Source organism: Crocodylus siamensis, chromosome 1 (genome assembly GCF_052110815.1).
Source record: "Crocodylus siamensis isolate JL-2025a chromosome 1, ASM5211081v1, whole genome shotgun sequence".
NCBI classification, from domain to species: domain Eukaryota; kingdom Metazoa; phylum Chordata; order Crocodylia; family Crocodylidae; genus Crocodylus; species Crocodylus siamensis.
The window spans coordinates 363,092,709-363,114,641 of NC_143395.1; the positions used below are offsets into that span (position 1 = coordinate 363,092,709).

Consider the following 21,933-nt stretch of genomic DNA (forward strand, 5'->3'; position numbering starts at 1 on the left):
ACCTAGCACTTAAGGTCTGGTTCAGCATCTCAAAGGATTCAACTAAAGCAGATGGCTTTGCTCTGACAGAAGCAACATTTACATTTCTTAGCACTGGCCTGAATTTTCTACCAACTGTATTTTTCCCCCCTATTGTTTGTAAGTCACACTGGAAACAATGTCTACTTTTAATTTTCATTTAAAAAAAACACTTGCTAGTATTTTAAAAGCCCAAACCCCAACTAAACCAAAACAACTTAAAGGTCAGGTTGAAAAGCTGTGCTGAAGTTGGTAGGAACTGTTATGGCTAATATTACAATATGCAAACGGTTATTTATCAACATCATATGCTTTATTGAAAGTTGACAAGTGCAACAGTTAAATACATTGACGTGTTACAACTGTTTAGAGAACATGCACAAAAACATATGCATACTACTATACAGATCATATGCAAAAATCCATACTGGGAAATCCAATTTTTTTTCTTTTTTGTCAGGTTTTTTTTCAGCTAGCAGGAACTTATCAGTTTTGGAGTGTTTCTTCTGGTCTTAAACCAAACTACAATGAACAAAGATTTACTTCAAGATAATCAGCAGCCAGGGAAATTCAGAAGTTACACAAACAGCATAAATCTGCCAAATTCTGAAGAGTTGCGTAGGTGCATTCTTATTTATGTAGCATTTAAAAAAAAAAAAAAGAGACTATCCAAACTGCTTCAGATCAGCCAATGAAACAACTAAATTTCAATCTGTACAACCTAAGTAGTAGTTACAGTTTTCTATTTTACAAAGTAATTACACTAAATACACAAATATACAATAGGCAAATAACCTTCATTGTAGTTATCCCCTCCCCCCAGTTTGTCACCTACCTGCTTTATGCACCTGTCCATAACTTTGGAAAATGGTGCAAACATATTTGCACTTCAGGTTTCAGATGACAATTAAGTGTTGAACACTAAATTTACCTTTCTCCCTGTTCCACTTGGCTCCTATGCATCAGTCCTTATTTTGGATCCCCAACAGGACATGGGGGAGGGGGGGAAAGAATAAAAGTATCGATCTATCTTTTCTACTCCAGTCTATATGTCTTCTCATTTTCATGCTTGAAAGCACTTGCATCAGTTACAGCACTGGATGAGTGGAAGATTTAAAACAAACAAACAAACAAAAAACCCATCAGGCATGCAGCTCTGTTTCTTAGTCACTTGTGGAAGCTGCTCAAGTCCCCAGTGTATTTGTGCTAATTCTCTGGAAGCTTTTTTTTTTTTTTTTTTAATTAATCAACCTAAAAATAAAAACTCCTTCAAGCCAAAAACAAAACAAAACGAGACAGGCATACAGACGAGTGCTTAATACTGAAAAAAAAAGTCTTATCTCATGTTGGTGTGTGCAGTGCAGAGTCCTCAGGGGTGAATCACAGCGTGCATTGAAATGGATGAGGGTAGCTATGGCGGATTCCTGCTAGTCCTCCTTTCTCTGGGTAGTCCAGAGCGCACTGGACACAAGGGCCAGGACATCAGAGACTATGCTGAAGGCCCCGAGCCCTGTGATGCCGGCTGGGCAGTTGGTTGTGTTGTCCCTTGTGGCTGGGAAGAAGAAGGTGGGGAACCAGTCTGCAGCTGTGCCTGGAACTGGGCGAGCTGCTCTGGGCTTGCTAGTGTTTTTAGCAGAGTGTTTTCCTGCTCCAGCTGAGAGTTCTTCTCAATCAGCTCTTTGATTTGCTCTTTGAGGACCTCCACTTCCTCCCTCACAGCATACATTAAGTGACTCTTCACCAGATCCTGAAAACACACAAAAAGAGAGTTTACACATAGGGCCAGAGATCCAGTGTGGGGGCAGGGATCCAACCCAGCTCAGGCGGAGAAGGGAGAGACAAACAAGCGGAGGACACGAATCGAGGCCAAGTGGCACGGGACCAAGCCTGGGCTGGAGCACGCTCCTGTCCCTCTGATAACATGCTTTGAAGATCCAAGCCTGCAGCACTAGGGCCTGCAGGGCCGGGGTACCCCAGATGGGGGGCAGCCAAGGAGCAAGGAGGGGGCTCAGCTTTGTGCTTTGTTCTACAAGCTCCTTTGCTAATGGGCTTTGCCACTTCAGCTGTTGACTATTAGCAAGACACCCCTTCTTTCAAGAAGGGGGGGGCCCTTGCGTTGTTTTAGATGTGACCAGTTTGAACCCCCAAATCCCTCCGGGGGGGGAAGTCTCGCCTTTCAAGGAGAAGTATAATAACAGGGGCATGTGCACCCAAGGGCTGGGAAGGTTATGCCTGCTCCAAGGAAGGATCCGGGCAGGTCTCCTGGCTGCAAGGTGCCCACTTGGGGCCCAGAATTGTGCAGGACAAGTCCCCTCCCCTGCCATACTGTACTCCCCGCCCAGGCAGCCTCCCCCACTCCAACACCGGCTGCAGCTAGTTCTTCCAGTGCAGGTTGCCGCATTCCCCCCTCCCTCCCTCCCTCCGAGCTTTCGTGACCAGGGGTGACGTCACAGAGACCTGGGCCGACCGCCCCAGTGAGCCTCAGCCAATGAGCTGCCCAGTTATTTATAGCTTGGAGTTAAAGGTTCTGAGTTTGCCTAGCAACAGTAGGCAGAGAATCCCGTGAGAACAGCTCCAGGCACGGCTCCAGTAACAAAGAGCGGCCGAGGCGGAAAGCAAGGAACGGGCAAAAATGAGCGAGGCAGGGGTGGGGGGCGCCCTGCTTTCCCCCATGTGCACAACCTGGGCTCTTCCCTGGCACAGTGCCAGCCCCTGGCCCCTAATGGGGCATGTCCATCCCTAGCAGGGGAAGTGTTTCATGATGCTCCTGCTGGCAAGGGACGGAGGCATGTGCATGTGGGGTTAAATCCCAGTGGCATCACTTCCAGTGGTGCGCCCAGCTCCCTCCACGCCCTGCAGGGCAGGGATCAGTGCCCATCCGGGGTTGTTTTTCTCTTCCCCCCCCCCCCCCCCCCCCCCCCCCATCAGTCACCCCAAGCAGCCGAGCCCCGGCATCTCCCCCCCCACAGCCCCAATGATGCGCGAACAAGCAGTCCCCGCTGTGCCTGAGCCGGGGCACAGGGCTACCCGCCCCCTTTGCCCCGTGCATCCCTTCTCCCCAACAATAGGTGGGTACATACCATCGCCTGCTCGATTTTGTTGTCGATAGCTACCACGCTGGCACCGGAGGAGCTGGGGAGAGAGGAACAGAGACACGGGCAACATGAGCAGCGGCTGAATTATTGACGAGGCAGCGGCTCGGCCGCAGCGCCAGGCGCTGGCCCGCGGACTACCCTCCCGCCCGGGCTACCGGGGCCAGGCTGCAGGGAGGGCGCGGACAAAGGAGGCGGCGGCACAGGCATGCACCTGCCAGGCTGCGAGCCGAGCATTTACCTACTGTCCAGCCTCAGGGCGGAGCTGTCGGTGCCCAGCAGGGAGGACAGGAAGGAGATGGAGAAGTGCCGGAGCTGGCAGACGCCGAGATCCATTGCCCCCAGGCTACACCATTGGGCGGTCATGCGAGCCCGGCACCGGCGCTCCCCCCGGGGCAGGGACGACGAGTCGCGGTGCGGCTACATCCAGCCCCTCGCCTGGGCTGGGCTGCGGGAGGCTGCGGCCGACCCCCTCCCTCCTGCTCCTCCTCCTTCCCGCGCTGCGCTGCCGCCGGAGCTGGGAGCCGAGCCGCGCCGCGCTCCGCCGCAAAGCCCAAGCGCCCGCCCCCCGCCGCATAATATATGCAGCCGCGCCCGCGCCCAATTGGCTGCCCGGCCGCTCGGGCACGCCCCCTGCATCTCATTAGCAGCCTGGAATCCTCTGTCGGGCCTCGGGCACTCTACTCCCCCCCCCCCCCCCCCCCCACACACACACACTCTCTCCCGCCTCTCGTGTGTGTCCCCCCCACTACCCCGGTACACGGAAAAGCTGCGCAAGCAAAAACTGTGCCCAAGCACTACCGCCGCTGCCCGGCCCCGCTCGCCGCTCCCACAGCGCCACCTGCTGGTGCGACGCCGCACGCCCCGGTCCGGCCGGCACAGGCTTGCGGCTGCTGACACAGCAGGGCACCTGCTGCACCTGGCACTGGGGGTAAGAGAGGGGATGGGGAGGGAAGCCACAGCTCCCCGCCAGCGCCTGCTTTGCCAGGCCAGAGGCACCCTCAAGCCGCCCAGCCCTGGTACACTGAGAAAGCAGACGGGCATGGAGAACTGGGGTGTCCACTGGCAGCAAACACTGCATAGGCAACAAGCGCCTGCCCTGCATTCCTTTCCTTCCTACAGGCACACAGGGTGCTTTGGGTTATGTGGTATCTTTTATTAGACCAACTAAATAGTTGGAAGAAGTGATCTTTGCAAGCTTTCAGGTGCCAACACCTTGTTCAGACATATGCAGCCTTTCTATGCCTGAACATGGGTGTTGGTACCCGAAAGCTTGCAAAGAACAATTTTCCTAGCTATTCAGTTGGCTCGATATCACACCGCCCAAAGCACCTTGTCTGCCTGTGTCTTTAGACCAACACGGCTACAACCAACAACTCTAAAGCATGCAAGATTTTCCAATCCTACAGACACCCCATGCGCATATGCGGGCCAGCAGAGCAGCCAGTCCCGACCAGGAGCCACCCAAGCCTAAGGGGTCCTTGGGGTGCCAGGCCAGGGCTGCACTCAGGCATACCAACACGACTCATGAGGCATAGCCAGGGATCTTTCAGGGGAATGCACAGCACTACACACATTTTGGGCCTGCTAGGGTCTTGCCAAGTCTTTGCACCAGAAAAAGGGGGGGGGGGATGGGATTCGCTCCATTGTTTGCCTGGAGCTGGAAAAAAAAAAAAAGGAGCTGAAATTAAGAGGTGGCATTTTCCAAGGGGTGCCTGGAATCTGCAATCTTTACTGTGCTAGCGCATTCCTCCAACTTGCTCTATCCATTTTTTATCCATAGTCAATGGTTGAGAGAACCTTTGGCCAGAACACACGCACGCAGCACCAATCTGTACATTTCTAGACAGTTGCTTTTTCCACATTCTTATCTAGCAACAGTAAAAATGCCTATCCACTCTTTTCCAGATGAGCCAATGTGACAGCTATGTTTTGAGCCTGTGCCCCATGGGGTGATCATTTAAGAAAACTCCTTACCTTAGTTAATTGCAATGTATTTCAAAACCTGCTTTCATATGCATCTAGCAATAGCAGGACACAGCATTATAGAATGCATTCACAACGAATATATTTTAGATGACGCTCTTTCTATACAACCATTTAACAACAGACCCAGAGCCTGTAAGAGATGTGTGTAGACTGTGCAACCTTAACTAAAACTGAAAAGACTTAAGCTGTAGATTTATCTGTTTTGCGTGTTCCATATTTTTAGGTTTTAAATACTTAGTTCATGTAAGATCTTCACTCGACTATGTAGAAACTTAATACATAATTTATTATTGTTACCCTCACAGAAGAAGGAAAGCCAGAAAGGCAAGGAATAATCACCTTAAAAATTAGCTGTAACACATCATCATTATCCTTCTTAAAGAGTTTATTTTGGTCTTCTCAGTCTACTATGCTTTCATTCAGTAATAACAGTAGCGTGGTGCAAGTCAGCTAATCCTATTCACAGAGGAGGTCACATTTTGCCAAGTTCAGTATTCTCAAACATTCTTCCAATACCAGATCAGACGTTTCCTTAAAAGGAAAGAATATTACCCCCAAGCTATGAGAAACGGTCATTTTTTTTTTTATTTTTTATTTTTTTATAGATTTGTATGACCCCTGCTTCTCTCCTCTCTCTCCCCACCCCTCCCACATTATCTACAGCAGTAGTTTTCAACTTCCTAGGATCCTTTTCATATCACTTCTGCTGGAGAACCCCATCCCCTATAATCTTGAAGGCTGACCCTGGCAATGGCAGCACACCACTCTGTAATTACTCCCAATCTCTTTACAGAACTTATTATAATCGACTGTGGAACCCAAGGGTTCCATGGGACAGTTTGATAACCACCAATCCAGATTATTATTAAATTGTTTGCATAACTGAAACCAAATCTAATCCTGACTGAAGTCAACAGCAAGCTTCCTATTAATTTCAATGAGCTCTGGAGCATCCCATAAATCAGTTTTCCACTTGCTAGCCAAACCAATGTATAGTTCACACCATCAATATCCCAACATATATTTTTGTCAGTCTGTAGAGTGCACAGTAATATTAAGCTGTCCTTTCCACAGGAAAACAATATTAGAACACAGATTCCCATCTGATTCCCATTTGACATAAGATGTGTTTTGGGTGCGTCCAGATGTGCGTGGATGTTTAGTTCCCCGGGGACAACTAGCAGCAGTGCACCCTGTGCCATAGCTACTTGTCCCCGGGGAACGCCCATGCCATGGGCACTTTCGTTTATGGCAAGTTGCCCCAGGTGGGGTAGGGGAAGCCTTATCTATGGTTTTGGAGGCTTCCCAGGGCTGCAGCCCCAGCAATTCTGCCACAGCAGCCTGTCTGGCAGCAGAGCATGGCTCTGCTCTTCAGCAGCGTATGCTGCCTGAGCATGCGTGGCACCCTTTTTTCCCCCCTGCAACTTTTTTTTTTCTCACCCCTGGATATCTAGGAGTTAAAAAACCACGGGGGGGGGGGAAAAAACCCGGCGCTATGCACACTCAAGCAGTGCAGAGAACACCAGACTGTGCGGTATGTGGTGCTGCAAACGTGTTTGTGGTGCCACATACCACATGACCGCGCTTCTCTGGATGCGCCTTTTTGGGATTGTTTCTCTTATTCATGATAAAAATTGATTCATTTCTCCTTTCACTTTTGTGTCCATTAAAAGAACAAAACAAGTTCTTCATGTAGCTTTCTGCAATTAATTTCCATGGCATTTCTGTGTCTGACTGACATTGGTATAGAGAGAACTAGCTTTTAGTGTGATGAAACATTAATATGGACACTTGATACCTTAACACATTCTACACATCTTAGAGATGCTTCCCTTCCCCAAAAGATTACATGGTAGGCTCCTAATTTCACAGCTGTTTACATAAATGAACAATGTTTTATACATGCATTTTATGCAACTGTCCGCTGTAGAAAATTATGCATGTGTACACTACAGCACAGGCACCTAATTTCTATTGGAAATAGTTCCTGAATCTGCAACAAGATTCATACCCATATGGGGCATTCACCCACACTTAACTCACCACACAAATACAGCATCCTTCGGCATCTTGCATGCTCGTTACGAACCCGACTGTAAACTGAACTGCATAGAATAATTGCATAATATTGCTTAGAGTTGGATTTGGTGTGTCAATAACATGTCAGAGGACAACATCAAATAAGTAGTAACATGCATACACTGATCTTCACTCACCTATTAACTCCCTGAACAAGTGAAAACTTTTGTAGTTGAAGATTATTGAGCAACCTCCACCTTTTACAGGGACTCAACTTTAAATTTTGTTTCTGTTATTAAATATTTACTTCTCGACTCAATAATACAGTTTTCATCTTGGGCATATGATTAGATAAATATTCATACAGACTCCAAGCTGCTTGAGCTTGTGTGTTGCCCTGTGCTGCTTAAAGAAAAAAAGCCACACCAAACTTCCTCTCGGACCTTTTAATTCATCATTTAAACACATTAACAATGCGTTCCACTCTAGCAAGAGAGATTAAAACATCCAAAATCTGTCTCAAGACATAAAATTTCTCTTGCTTATACCATGAAGGAGCCATGCCAGGAACCGCCTTACAAAATCCTAACTCCCTTTCATAGTTAACATGGAAATCAATCTTACGCTATACACAGGATCCAAAGGGCTTTATCTATGTAGGCCTGCATTGTACAGTTGAAAAACAATCAATATATAATTCAATCCTTAACACACGAAGATGAAAAGTATGCTATAACTAATTTGTTGGTTCCAGGGAAGAACCCCACAGTAAATGGGTTATGCTAAACATGTCTTTTTACTTTAGACAGAACTTTAACACAGGTGATATTGAACTTGAAAACAATATACTGACTGCATTTCTATTAAATTTCATAAGGACTGGTATCCTGCAAATAGCTAGAATTATAAGATGTCTGACAAAGATACTGCAAATTAATTGCCTAGGATGAAATTGTAGCTCTACTAAAGTCTACAATAAAATTCCTCTGGATTTCAGCAGTGATACGACTCACCATTTCTATAGATGCAATCCTGTCAAATTAGGAGGAGCTGTAACTAGCTGCTCTTATTTAGTCTGAAAAAACGTACAGTTTTCAGGACGGAGAGGACCATTACTAACATCTAATATGGCAAAGGTCACAATTTCAGACAGACATTCCCATATCTAACCAACTCACTTGCACCTGAATTAGAAGAGTATGCAATATTGATTTTAGACCTAAAGCCTGCTGAAGATTTCCCACAGCCCTTGGCAATCTATTCCTAAATCTGCTTATTTCCAGTTTGAACACTGGCAACATCAGCCTCTAGCAATGGGATCTGCCAGATTAAAGAGCCCTCAACTGCCAGATAGTTCTCTAGCATCAGTTTTATTTTATTTTTTTGCTACTTCTAGAACTTTGAAGCTACTTAAACTTCATGTCAGATACTGTATGACATTACCTGTCTGGTTGGTTTGTTTTTTTAATGAGGTGTTAAGGAAGCTAAATGCCTAATCACACAATGATAACACAGAATATATATTTCCACTTTTATTTGTGCCAGGTGCAAGGCATAGGCAATAAAGAAAACCACAAAGGGAAAAACTATGCATATCATCCTATGTATCACCTTTTTTGGCTCTACTATGAGAGGACAGTGGGTTGAATCACAGTACACATACTGAATATCATGTTGTGCACTCTGTGTGGAAGACAGAAGGATGCATTTTAAAAGCCTGGAGATAATGATCTTACAAAGAAAGTCAAGAAGGTGCCAGTCATTTGCTCCTTGGGGGTAAAGCACTGCTCAAAGCCCTATCAAAAAAATAGGGTAGTTAATTTAGCTTTAGTTATAACATCCTCATTAAAACAAACCTCACTAAATGTTAACTGTTGGTAAAATAAATCTTTAAACATTTGCATCTCCCTTAGATAATTCATGAATCTTTGCTAGCAAAGACAGGATGTAGTCTATTCATCAGAGTGCTCTCTTCAAAGAATACTTAAATAGTTTTAGAAAATCTTGATCCATGGCTAAAGCTCTTTGATGTTCTTTTCCCAAGGTCATCAGTAAAGAATCCTTCCAGAGAGAGGACTACAGCTTGTATTACAATTTGAACAGGAAGAAGAGACCTGTTCTGTCCAAGTCCCTGCTGGGTTAGATTCTCAGTAGTCGGCTGATACACCCTAGACCATGAATTAGCAACCAGAAATTACTTACTTGCATCTATGGTTGGATAGGTCTATCACCCAAATTGGGTCCCAAGTTTAGATTAGAAGAGTCTGGAAGAATTTAATCTCAATAAAAAGTGAATGCTCCCCTCAAAGCCCTATAATCACTCGTATCTGATGCCCCATTGTGGGAAAAGATCCAGCAACTAAGAACTTCAGAAATACTATATGAAACATCTGGCCTGGGACCAAACTCTTATCTTTTCTCTGCAGAAGGCCATACAAAGGTTTAGCTCCGCTTTATCTTTGCCCTAAGTCTTGTACAGTACAGCTGTCCCCACAGGATGGGTGATTGGTGGTTCTGAATATAAAACTGAGAAAAGCAGCATGAAAAAGAGCCCTTCTTCCACTGAAGCTTTACAGCTCTCTAAACAAGGAGATAGTTTATTTTTCTTTTCGGACCTGACGCAACAGCCCGGCCTTACCTTATTAGCATTACTCACATATTGTACAGTCAATATACAAGCCTCCCAGAACTTTCACACCTCAAGAGGCAGCATATGATTCATCTCCAAAGCCTTGTGTAAATTTATTTGCATAAAATCTAAAATTATTCATAAAATTTACATTTTGATTCTCCTCCTCACTTTCAACTACAACATTAATGTGCACATAACATATAGAGTTTCCTTAAAGCCAAAGGAATGAAAAGCCTCCCACACCACAACACAATCCTGCTGTTTAAAATACATGATTGTGTGTTTCTCTGACTTCGTACTCCTATTTTAAATAAAAGGAAATTATTTGAGTATTTCAAGTCATACCTATCTGACAAAAGAAACAAAACCCAGCAACCAGGAAGTGGTCTGGCAGCAGTAAGATCACACAGATCTGATATGTACAGTTTTTTGTAGGTTAGTGTAGCTCTGAGCCACTGAGATCCCACAGGTGTGCCAGGTAGGTTTTCCTGGTGACGTCACAGTTAGTGTTGCCAACTGACTGAAACTATTCCAGGAGATTTTTTTTCCCCAGCATGACATAATATCATTAATTGTACTGTTCAACCTGTTCACAATATCAATCTCCCAGATTGCTTTCAATACTCATTGGGAGATCAATGCCGATTCCAGTAGACTCTCAGCCAATCCAGGAGGGTTGGCAACCCTAGTCATAGTCAACTGCCAGCTCCTAATGGGGCAGAGTTGGGAACTCCTCCCCAGATTCAAAATAGGAAGTCTGTCTAGTATGCACATGGGACAATTTCTATCCTTTCCCTTCCATCTTTGACCCACTTCTTAACAACTCTCCATCTATGCACTTTCTACTACTTACCCATTTCTTCTCTGCCTCTCCCGCCCTCCCCTCTTCCCCATACCCATACTCTGCTCTATGTCTTACAAATCCCAGATAATGAAATTTCTAACTAACTGATGTTTGTTGTAATCAGCAATAAGCCAGGGTGTGCATTAGCAGGGTTCTGTGCAGCTTTCAAGCACTGTAAAGAGACACCGTCTTCATCCCTTCCAACAGTCTAACACACTAGCATGGCAAAAGCCAGAAGATGCCAGAGTTAAAGTTGAGCAAGAGTTGGGTCACAAATTTCCAAAGCTTCTGACATTTTACTAAAACCAGAATATTTTCTGTAGTTAAAAAAGGGAAACATTTAGTGAGAAAACAAACAGGCTTTTGTGCATGATTTTTATAGGAGTGCTCAGCTACACAATATCATTCCCCAACTTAAGTAATTAGTTACACTGCCTTATTCATGAACCTGGATTTTATTTCAAATACACACTGATATTTTTAAAAGAAACACAATTTGATTCAGGGCCTAATTCTTTGATCGAGTTAAGATGCATTTGGCCAGACTAGAGAGAATTAAAAATAACTGATTTGCCTGAATTTAAGTGTAAGGTTGAAACCTGGTAAAACTAAATTTGAATAGAAGTAAAATTTCATAGAACAGAAATTCTATGAATGACTTCCTAGTATTTTGAAGTTACGGACCAGACAGTTAATTACTTTTCTAAAGTTTCAACAATTTGGTAGCACTCTTAAGTACTTGATTTTTGGGAAAAGGCCAAGAAGTGTTCCAGAGACTAAAACTGTAATTTTGAATTCAAAGCCTTTAAAATTATAACACTTAAATCTTTGTAATGCAACTGTTTTGGTGATAAAGTTTTCAATACGCTGAAAACACTTACAAACCAATATTCTTAAAACAGAAAGCCAAATAAGGTTCCTAAAACTGTATTTAAGCCCCTAATGGCAGAATTTTCAGAAGCACTTGTGTGACTTAAAAACACAGGTCCCACTGGCTAAGTGGTGATGGAAGAGTATTACCTGGTTGACACACTTTTGGTTTTCTTCACTTGTATATTGCTTTTCTATAATTAGAAAATGATATTAACTGCACACATAGCAGGAGCTACCAGCTTAATTTTATGTCTATGTTCTCACAGGAATTATGTAAATGAGGCCCTGAACGTTTTTTCCCCCCCAGTGACATGGAACATTTTGAGTGTACAAGTTAAGAATCTGAAATTACACCATGAGCTAAAAAACAAGTATTAACAACCCCCATCTGCCTTACTGGTTTAAGACTAACATGGAAAGAAAATGATGTATTTTTAAAAATCATACTTGAAAGTTTTAAAGGATAATTAAGAAAAGTCAGTTCCCACTTTTAACTCAAAATAGAGCAAACTGATTTCAGCCTCCTTGCATGATGGACATGGCAGGTTTGCTTAGACCCAGCAGCACCTTCAGGGCTGCTCTATGTCTGTATATGCTGCCCTATAAAACTATAAACTAAATAGGACAGCCACAGCACAAGTCATGCTGCAACCCAGAATTACTTTACTTGTACCTCTCTTGCTTGCTAAACCACAGCCTTACAAAGGGGCTGGGGTGGCACAGAATCTTTTCCCTAGATTTATATCACTGGAGGAATAACCTTACAGTGGAGGTATTCCCTGCTGCCTTCCAGCCCCTTTCAACATGCCTCCTGTGACACAGGAGCCTCAGGTCAAAGGGACCAGATGTCTGCTGGTTTGCAAACAATACACATTACAATCCTGATAATTATATGGATTCTATAAATTTAAGACACTATCGAAATACTGCCTTTCTGGAGACGGACATTGACATCTAGTGACTTAGGCTTTCTGGGAACTGCAAAGTATATTCCCTTTAATTGGCCAATGGAAAGTTTATTAGAAGATCACAGCTTAAAACTTCGTATCTATGTAACACACCTAGTAAATCATCTTTATACTACTTGCTGTTGGCCGAATTTTCAACTCTACTCCTATTCATAACAAAGAAGTATACACCATTCCTTAATACTGCATTTTGGTACCTTTCTGAAGTAGGTCTAAATACAAGTTTAGAATTGCATTAGAAGAGTCCTTAGTTTACACTGGAGTGGATCCTTTTGGCAGCTGTCATCTTATTCTTCAGAATAATTTTTTTAGTAAGTTTCCAAACCTCATGATTTAAAGCCACACACGCATACCGCCCTTGAAAACTTGAACTGAATAACTGATTTCACGATGACTTACTACACCTCTAGAAGAGCCTTGAAACTACTTTGTAAAATGCTAGTTCACATAACCAACAAAAATATTATTACAGCGCATTGGAGCAGACTCAATCAAGTCTACTGAAGCGTGGTGATAATTACCATGCTCCAGCAACCTTGGTGTCGTGTGTATTTTTTCAGCATCCCTCCACTTCAAAATGGTGGTAAGGATGTTTTAATTAAGGATTGAATGAGCGTTAGGTAAAACACCCCTGCTGCTATTTTGAAGTGTGGGATGCTGAATACACGAGATGCTGTGGGCACTTTAATTAAAGCAGTTTCCAAGAGCTTCTGTAACTAAACCACCCCTCCCAGTCCTGTGTAAAGATCCCCAAAATGTTAACACCATTATCTATTAAGGTACAAAAGGGAGGAAGAGCATCATGAGCAGGTAGCACTTAGAGTACTATCATTTTTTCCTTTTAGTTTAACAATAGGAACAGTTTTGATATCCACATTTCAAAACAGGATGTTGGGGTAAAAAAGGAGAGGGTACAAAACAGAGCCACAAACATCATTTAGGGGCTAGAGAAAATGCTGTTTAGCAAGACCTGAAGAAGTAAAGCTGTTCACTTTGTCAAAAAGAATATTGAAAGGTGACTCAGTTCCAGCATTTAGGCATTTTCACATAGTGTTGAGGCTAAAGGGTGTATGTAGCCCTTCAATCTATTGGAGAACAACACAGGAAGAACTAACAGGTCCTTGCTTCAGCTTTGACAAATTCAAAATTAGGAAGTTATACATAATAGTTGGTAGCTATACACCTAATTAAAAAGTTATATGCTCTGATATACTCTTAAAGAGTAAGGATAATTAATCAGTGGAACAAACTAATAGTGGAGATGGTAGAAGTCCACAAATCCCAGATTAGGTGCACTTTTAAGATCCAGGTTACTGGGATCCATAGAGGTATGTCTACTAATATCTCAAAAGAGGAATAAGTCTGCTGCACGTTTTTCCCAGATCCTTGGTTACTCTTAAATATTTTCACATTACTGATAATACTTGATAGCTGCTTGGTCTACTGGGTTGGAAAAACCTGAGGGCCAAGTTATCTTTGCGCAAGTTACCTTTGCTGCACATACGCATATAGCACACTATTCCTTATGGCATATTTTATAAGTTTAGCAAAAGACACCACTCAGTAGGTAGTTTCAGAAACTCGCAACTCAAATCAACTCAGTTTAAAATTCTGGGCTAGCATCATTCACCACTTCCCTGTAAAGACTGATTGCAAGCTGACTGCAGCTCTGAAAAGTGCCACAATTTCTGCCCTACGGCTGTTTGATAAACATGTACTATTTTAGCAAAAAGGACTACTGTTATGCACAAAGCATCTGAAAAATGGGTGTTATAGAATGCATTTTACTGTCTCCTTGTTAAGGAAACCAGGTTACTATCAGATATTTGCACTATTATAGAAACACTGATCTTTTGCATTAAATATATGCAGCATATAGCAAAATAGGGTTTAAAATAAATATTTTCAGATGTGCAGGTGAATAGTTCCATACTATAAATATGAGCAGTATGCCTGTGACCTTTAACAATGGATTTGCAAAAGGAATATCAACAGTTAAAGGATAAATCGAGAGCTAATGCACCTTTATAAATTTATACAAAAAGTTCCACTAGTTTCAATTTCAGAAGCAAAATGTATTCATCTCTTCCTGGAGGGAAAAAAATATGATGATGGGGATTGAGGGGGGCCAGGAGACAGCAAGAAATGCAAGCTAGACAGGCTTAATAATTTCTCTTTAATTTGTAATGGTAGGTAACAGCTATCACCTAATCCTAATTTACAGAAAAACAACTAAAATATAATTATCCAGTGTACTTGTCTGAGAAACAAAGCAAGGTGAAAGCAAAGGTAAGCTGAAAGTAAGCAAAAAGCAGCAAAACTATTAAAGCATGGAGTCCAAGGAGCATGTACAAGACCCGTTTATACAGCTAAAGTTGCTAAGGGTCCTATCAGCTGTCTTATCAGTGCACCTACTATGGCAGTGTGAAGTGATAGATATCCCCTGTAACAGGGGTTCCCAACTCCCGGGCCACAGTCCAGTGCCAGTCCGCAGGAGGGCTGGCTGCCGGACAGATAAGCAAGCCACAAGCTGGCAGCCATCCCTTTTTATAGTAAGTATAAAAAAGGATTGGCTACCTGCCCACAGTATGCCGGTCACTGCTGGTCTGCACTTTGCCAGTCTGCAGTCACTCCCAGTCCACAGTTTGCTGCTCCTCAGCCTAAAATGGTTGGGAATCCCTGCCCTGTAACAAGGCTTTATACTGCAATGCAGAAAGGTCAAAGAAAATCCTACTTCTTTTCCATGATAAAATACAGTTGCAAAATATTCAGATGCACAGGTAGCAGTATATTCCTACTCTGATACACAGTAACCGGGATTGTTACACTACACATATCTGAGAAAGAAATTACCTCAGACCTGCTGTCGTTAACCCACAACACAAAAGACAGTTGCCAATGATACCTGGTAACAAAATTCCTTGTTAAGTACAGTACCAGTTTAGTATAAACAGTGTATTTGCCACTTGATTTAAGTTATAGCTACACATTCACCAGATCTCAAAGATGTATAAATCTACTGTATTAACTCAATTAAAATATGAGGCGCTTTTTTTTTTTTTGGGGGAGGGGGGGGAATCCCTCATCTTAGAATTGAGAATGGCAGGGGGAGGGAGAGGGTAGGTGGATACTGCAGCTGTGGCTTCAGGTTGGGACTGTAGCTACTGCCTAGCCACCCTCCCCGCCCCACTCCACCCCTGCAGCCTCAAGCCCCCGCTGCCTCCGGTCTACCTCCCCTCAAGCCCCCACTGCTGCACTAGCCTTACTTTTGCTCCAGTGCTTGCAGACTCCATCCTTGCTGCAGCCTGGAGCACAGAGCATAGCTCCAGCCTGGCCACATGGCAGTGGAGCCGACTCTGGGCTGCTACTATGGGGCTGGGCTGGAGCAGTGCTCAGTGCCTCCAGGCTGCAGCAACGAAGAAACCTGCTGGTGCGAGAGTAAAGGTAAGGGGGAGATGGAGGAGCAGGTGGCGGGTGGGGGGGACTTCAGGGAGGAGAGGGAGATGGGAGGAAGGGGGGCAGGGACCTGAGGCTACAGGAAGCAGAAGCAGCATGGAATGGTGAACTGGGGAGTGGGGGAAGGGGGACTTGGGAGTCTGAGGCTTTGAAGGGGCATGCAATAAAAAGGAGTAAACGGGGGGGGGTAAAATAGGTGGCAGGAAGGAAACTAGCTGCCTCCCCCACTGCCTGCCCCACCACTTCCACATGACCTTCCCCCTACCACCCTACTATCTGTCCCCATGACCCCCCACTGCTTATCCCATAACTGCGCTCCCACTACAGCTTCCTCTTCTGTCTGTCCCCCTTCTCACTACTGCCTCCCTCGTCACTTCTCCCCCCACTGCCTGCAGTAGCGGGGGGTGGGTGGTGAGTTTAAGATAAGCCCCCCAATAATTAGATCCTATACATGGAAATGATAACAAAATTTCCCATGTACAGAATCTAATTATTGGGGGTGCATCTTAAATTCAGGGTCATTTTGATTTCTGCATGTACCTGAATTTTTATGTATAAACAACATTCAGAGGGGTTTTTTTTTTTTCAAATGCATCGTTCACTCCTTTGAGAAAAAACTGCTCTCTAAAGACACTATATTACAGGCAGGGGTGTGAACACACCTTCAAGTGGAATAAATTCTAATTACTATTTGTGTATCTACTGCAATGACAAGAAGATGTATTATTTAAGTGTCAGATTTTTATGGATGAGGTAAAAGAAGGGCAGCACCCAAATTCTGAAACCTTCACAAGCTATGACACTTATTTAGCTCCTGTTTACACTGTAAATAACAGAAAATATAATTCCAATTAAAGGCATGCCAGCTGTTTTTTTTCTCAGAGGCGTAAAAAAAAGTCTAACCTTTAACATTTTTCTAGCAAGCAAATCCTATATCAGTGTCTGTGAAAGACTATTGTTTATGTTGGAAAACATGAGCTGTTATACTGCTGTGCAGTATTCCCTCCCCCCAAAACGTAAAGGTATCTATTTGCACTAGGTAAGCAGCAGTTATAAAACATGAAAGAACCAAGACATTTTCTGCTTCCATAAGTAATAACATAATTTAACACAGCTTTTAAAAATAATTCTTCCTATTTCTCAAATCATGAAAGATTCTCCTCCCCCCTCCCCCCCCCCCCCCCCCGTGTCATCACTTCGAAGGAAATCAGATTTAAAAAAAAATAATCAAAGCTGGAAAGGAAAAGTAGTCCCACGTATTTGGGGTTTCATTGATCAATGGCAAAAGAAACCAGATTTGTTGAAGACTAAACCAAAATTCACATGCTGTTCAATCTGTAACACACTGAATAAAGTAAGTTCTGTATTCAACTTTTTTTGACAGGTTTCCAAAAAGAATCAGATGAAAAACAGGTTGTGCACATCACTGAAACTTTTAAAATAAAAATATTTAAAAGGGTGCAAGTGTTATTCTACAAATAAATCCTATTAAAAAGTTGATCTAGTATTGTGAAATTGAAATATTATTATGATTTATTTTCAATGCAGAGATGCTGCTCTCTGTAGTTGCAATGAACGTAAAGAGAGTTAAGTATGCTACTATTCTTCCCACCCCCACAAAGGAACATATTTTGAATGTGAATAATTTAGGATGAAAGCTTAATTTCTAACTGCAGTACTGGTTTAGAGCATGAGTCTTGATTTTTTTTTCTAAAGGATGAGGATTTTGGAAAATAAGTAGCTCACCACACCAAAGCACTTGTCTGAACTAGTATTACATTTCAGAGACACTTCATGTCAAGCACCCTGCTTTAGTAGTAGCAATGCCATTTTTAAGCACTTGTTTGAACAGAGAGCTTAACTACAAATAGCAAAGAAAGTTTCTTAACAAATGGAAGTTTTAGAAATACCTCTTAAGATGCTGTTCCAATTCCAAGAACACTTTCATGGCTATTCTGTCACAGTCTTGTCTCTGAAGAAATAGCACTTTCATCTATATATTCATTCAGTACCTGTTGATTAGTTCCCACAGAATAAGACTCAGAATAAATACTTTTCCTGGCAGCAGGAAAATTAACATTAGCATTCCACTATGTACTGCGAGCCCTGAACTCAATAGCACTTTCAAGGTTCAAAAAGCCATGTCATTAAAGATCATTCACTTGCTTCTATTCCAAGTTCGCCGGGTCTAATCAGAATTGGTCATGATCCAGACAAAACAAGGGCATATGATGACATTACAGACTTGAGATCACACGATATGCCATTACATAAAACATCAAGACAGATTAAAATCTTTATGATTAGGATTTCACATTTCAAAAAGCACAGGCAGTCTTCTTTCAACAGTGCGTGCTTACCCAATTCTGAAATTAAGTCACCCTGCTCTCTCCATCTCTTGATACAGCATAGATTAATTGCTACAGGTCCACATTCCACTTAAAGAAAACAAAAACCAACTGCCTCATGTCAATTTCTCATACTGAATTCCACAAATCAAGGAAAGCAGTAATTAGATCCAAGGAAAACTGCCAGGAATAGATTAGCCAGAAAACTACTTTAATGCAGGAAGATGCTGTCCCTGAGCATTATTGTTGTCTTCATAACTAGTGAGAACAACTTTAAAGAAATTAAACTAGATTGTCAGTAGCATTACTGCGCTCACCAGAGAAACTAAAGTGCCATAACTGATATACGCCCTGACAGTGTGTTCTTATAAAGTATGTAATAACCAGGGATCCGATTTTAAAAAAAATCCCCAATTTTCAGATTTAAAAAATGTACCCAGAATCCACATTTTCCTGTGATTAAAATGAAACACCACTAATATATAGATATAATTATAGTGGTGTTTCATTTTAATCACAGGAAAATGTGGATTTCATGTTACTTTTTTAATCCAAAGATTGGGGATTTTTTTTTTTTTTTTTATTAGAGGAAAAAAACAGGATCCTTGGTAATAATGCAAAAGGCAAGGACTGTTCTGGGTGATATCCTTGACTAGACCAACTAAATGGTCAGTACAGGACCTTAACAAGCTTTCAAATACAAAGCATTCTTCAAATTTGAGGGAAGTAATGATTAAAAACAGTGTGGAGATCTATAAAACTGCAGGAGAAAAAGTCCTAGGGATTACAAACAATTTAATGGAGGAAAAGATAACTCAGGACCTTTCAGAAGGAAACAGGGTCATTATAACCTGTGGTGTGAAGAAAGGTAACAGAAACTTTAAACTGAATACTGTATTCTTAACATAAATATTTCTCTCAGGAATGTCAGATATGCTTATACTTGATCTGAGCCTTCAAGAATCATTCCAATAAATTAAAACCCCTGACCCTATAATGATCTTAAGCTAATAAATTTTGTGATTTTAGCTGTGGTCAGGGCTAGTATTTCCATTGGAAAGAAGTTATGGTGCTATATCTTGTTGCAGAAAAATGAATAAGCAATTGAACCTGCAACTCCCGAGGTCCCTTCCAGCCCTAATGATGATCTCCCGAGGTCCCTTCCAGCCCTAATGTCTATGAAATCTATGAACTCATGTTAACATTCATGTCAGTCAGTCAAGAAGCCTACCTGAAACTGGTTTAACTTGGAAGTTTCTGTTCAAAATTCCAAACTGGTTCAGAACATTCATATAAGGAATGGAAAAGTAATGTGAACTTGCATAATGAACTCTATAGGAAAATCTCAAACTACCTTTCAAACATTAAGGAATTAAGTATCATATTGTTATCCGCAAGTAACTTGTATTCTTTTTGTACAAAAGAACGAGAGACTAAGTCCACATCTGGTCAGTGGGAAGAGACCAGGAACAAAATTGGGGAAAAAAACCTAGGACCTGTAAATCCATGTATTACACTTTACGTGCTAGGCCATGCTATGTAGTTTTCTTTTATGTTCCCCTTCTATGGCTCTACAGAAAGGAAATGAAGCCTGCAGGTCTCAAAATAAGTAGCCTCAATGAGCAACTATATACGTGCTCTGGGGTGGTACACTTTAATTAGGGCAGCTCCAAGAGCTGTTCTACTTAAAGTGCCTACAGCATCACATGTATTCAACACCCTTGCACTGTACTTCAAAATGGCAGTGGGAGTGCCTGCGCTAAAGCTTGGTTAACAAAGTGCAACAATGCTGAATAGACATGACACAGAGGCTACTGGAGCACATTAATTAGCACCAGATGACTCTATTAATCTAAGCTAAGCTAATAAACTACTTAGCATGCATCCAGCACATGTACAGGTACCCAATTAGTTCTACCTGATATTAATTTGCATTTCTGCTGGGTCTTTCCAGGCTGGCTCTGTGGTTGCTCAGATGGCCCTAGAATAGCCTAGTCTTGTTTGACATCAGGTCAAACATCCTGGCCCTGTTTGATAAGTCTAGCATAACAAAGGAAATGTTTTGGGAGGGGGTAGGAAAGAAGAAACATATGCATGTAGCTACCACATCACTTTCACAAGGATTAACTCCAAATCCTAAAGCTAAGAAGGTAAACCCTCAGCTATCCAAGGTGGGCAGCCAAAAACCCATGGATTATTTCACACCAGTCTTGCAAAACTTGGTGAGTCTTATTTGGGAGCAACAATTAATCAAAGTGTAGGGTACGCTTAAAGCCTACAGAAGTGGATTTGTAACGTACTACTTTCATCTGACTGGTCACATTTTGTAGACTATTTTCCAGTGGTGCAATATTAGGGCTTCTGCGTCAATATGGAATTGGAGCATAAAGGGCAGGAGAGACATAAATGGTGTCACGATTTAAAAAAAAAAAAAAAAAAAAAAAAAAAAAAAAAAAAAAAAATCGGGAAGACCTCCTCCGAAGGCTATTACAGCAGGGTTATTTAGGCAGCCATAGCTTGCAGCTGGCCCTTTCAGAAGGCACCTGCATTCAAAGCTGGTCCACTCAAGAATACTCAAAGAAGCAGTAACCAACATGAAACAGCCACTCGTTGCAAGACTAAAGAAGTAGTAATTTGACAATTGCAGTGGCCTGTTCAGGCTGCTTTCTTGAAAAGGAACTAGTGAGCTAAAGGAAAGGGGTCAACAACTTAACTGACAGAATTATGCCCATTGTTACTGGGCTACCCATGGGTCGCCAAACCTTAATTATGATAAAGACTACACTATAAGAGAGTACAGAGCTTTGCTTTAAAAGGTCCCATGTCAAACTGGCTAGGGATATAGTGAAAATTAAGGCCAAAAATTGAATTGGAGGACAGATGGCAGCCAAATGGCAAATTTACAAATATCTTTTCCTATTGAAAGACTCAGTATGGGAGTAATTCTCAAAGCATCTCCCTAGACTATTGTTTTAGTACTTCTCTTGTCTTACCACCTCAGGATATTGTAATGAACTACTACATTTACCCATGAGACTGATCTACTTTGTAATTATGAGCCTTTTCAGTCAGTATTCCTCATTTCTCCTTTCACCTCCTTTTATTATTTTCTATTTTTATTTTCCTTTCTCTATATTCCATATATTTTCCCCTCATCTTCTCTGTTCCTACTTTGCCCTCAGTATTATAATACCTTTTTTCTAACTTACCCCATCAGACTTATCATCATATATAGCCACATAGCCAAAAAGACAGGAGTTGGAATTGTACAGGACACATACAGCCAGCTAATGAATTCTCTGTGCTCCCCAAATATACACAGTTATAGGGAGGCGACAAAGGCCACATACAGACATTGAGTTTTTCCTTGGACAGTTGCTGCTTTCCTAGGAAAAAGCGTGAGTGTAGAGGATGTTCAGGATTTTTCTCCCAGAGCACAAATGGCTACTCTAGAAAAAAGATAACCCGGGAACAGTAAGAGTTAAATTGCTCCAAGGAGAATGTCTCCTGCAAGGGTATATCTGTACACATCATTTTCTGAAAGAAGTCATAGCACAGCCCTCTAGAATCCTAGGGCATTTTGCTCCTTCCCCTTTTCCCCCAGGGAGACTGTGTTGCTTGGGATGGATGCACACGACCTCTTGAAGGCTGTTTGCTCTTCAAGGACATTGTAATGTCTGTTCAGGCATCTCTA

General features: G+C 42.4%; 1 protein-coding gene across 6 annotated transcripts in view; it reads right to left on the reverse strand.

Moving 5' to 3' along the window:
- Nucleotides 1-309: 309 nt before the first annotated feature.
- TSC22D1 (TSC22 domain family member 1) overlaps nt 310-21,933 on the reverse strand; it is a 127,899-nt gene continuing 106,275 nt past the window's right edge. For 2 of the 6 annotated variants that reach the window (XM_090025428.1, XM_090025418.1), the window contains 2 exons: nt 3,099-3,150; nt 310-1,765 (listed from right to left, as the gene is read on the reverse strand). In XM_090025428.1, the coding sequence (XP_089881554.1) occupies nt 1,508-1,765; nt 3,099-3,150 (310 nt within the window). In that variant the 3' untranslated portion in view covers nt 310-1,507. Of the gene's footprint in view, nt 1,766-3,098; nt 3,151-3,351; nt 3,681-21,933 lie in introns of those variants that run through there. The other 4 variants (XR_016438870.1, XR_016438869.1, XM_090025461.1 and 1 more) reach the window with 3 other exon arrangements.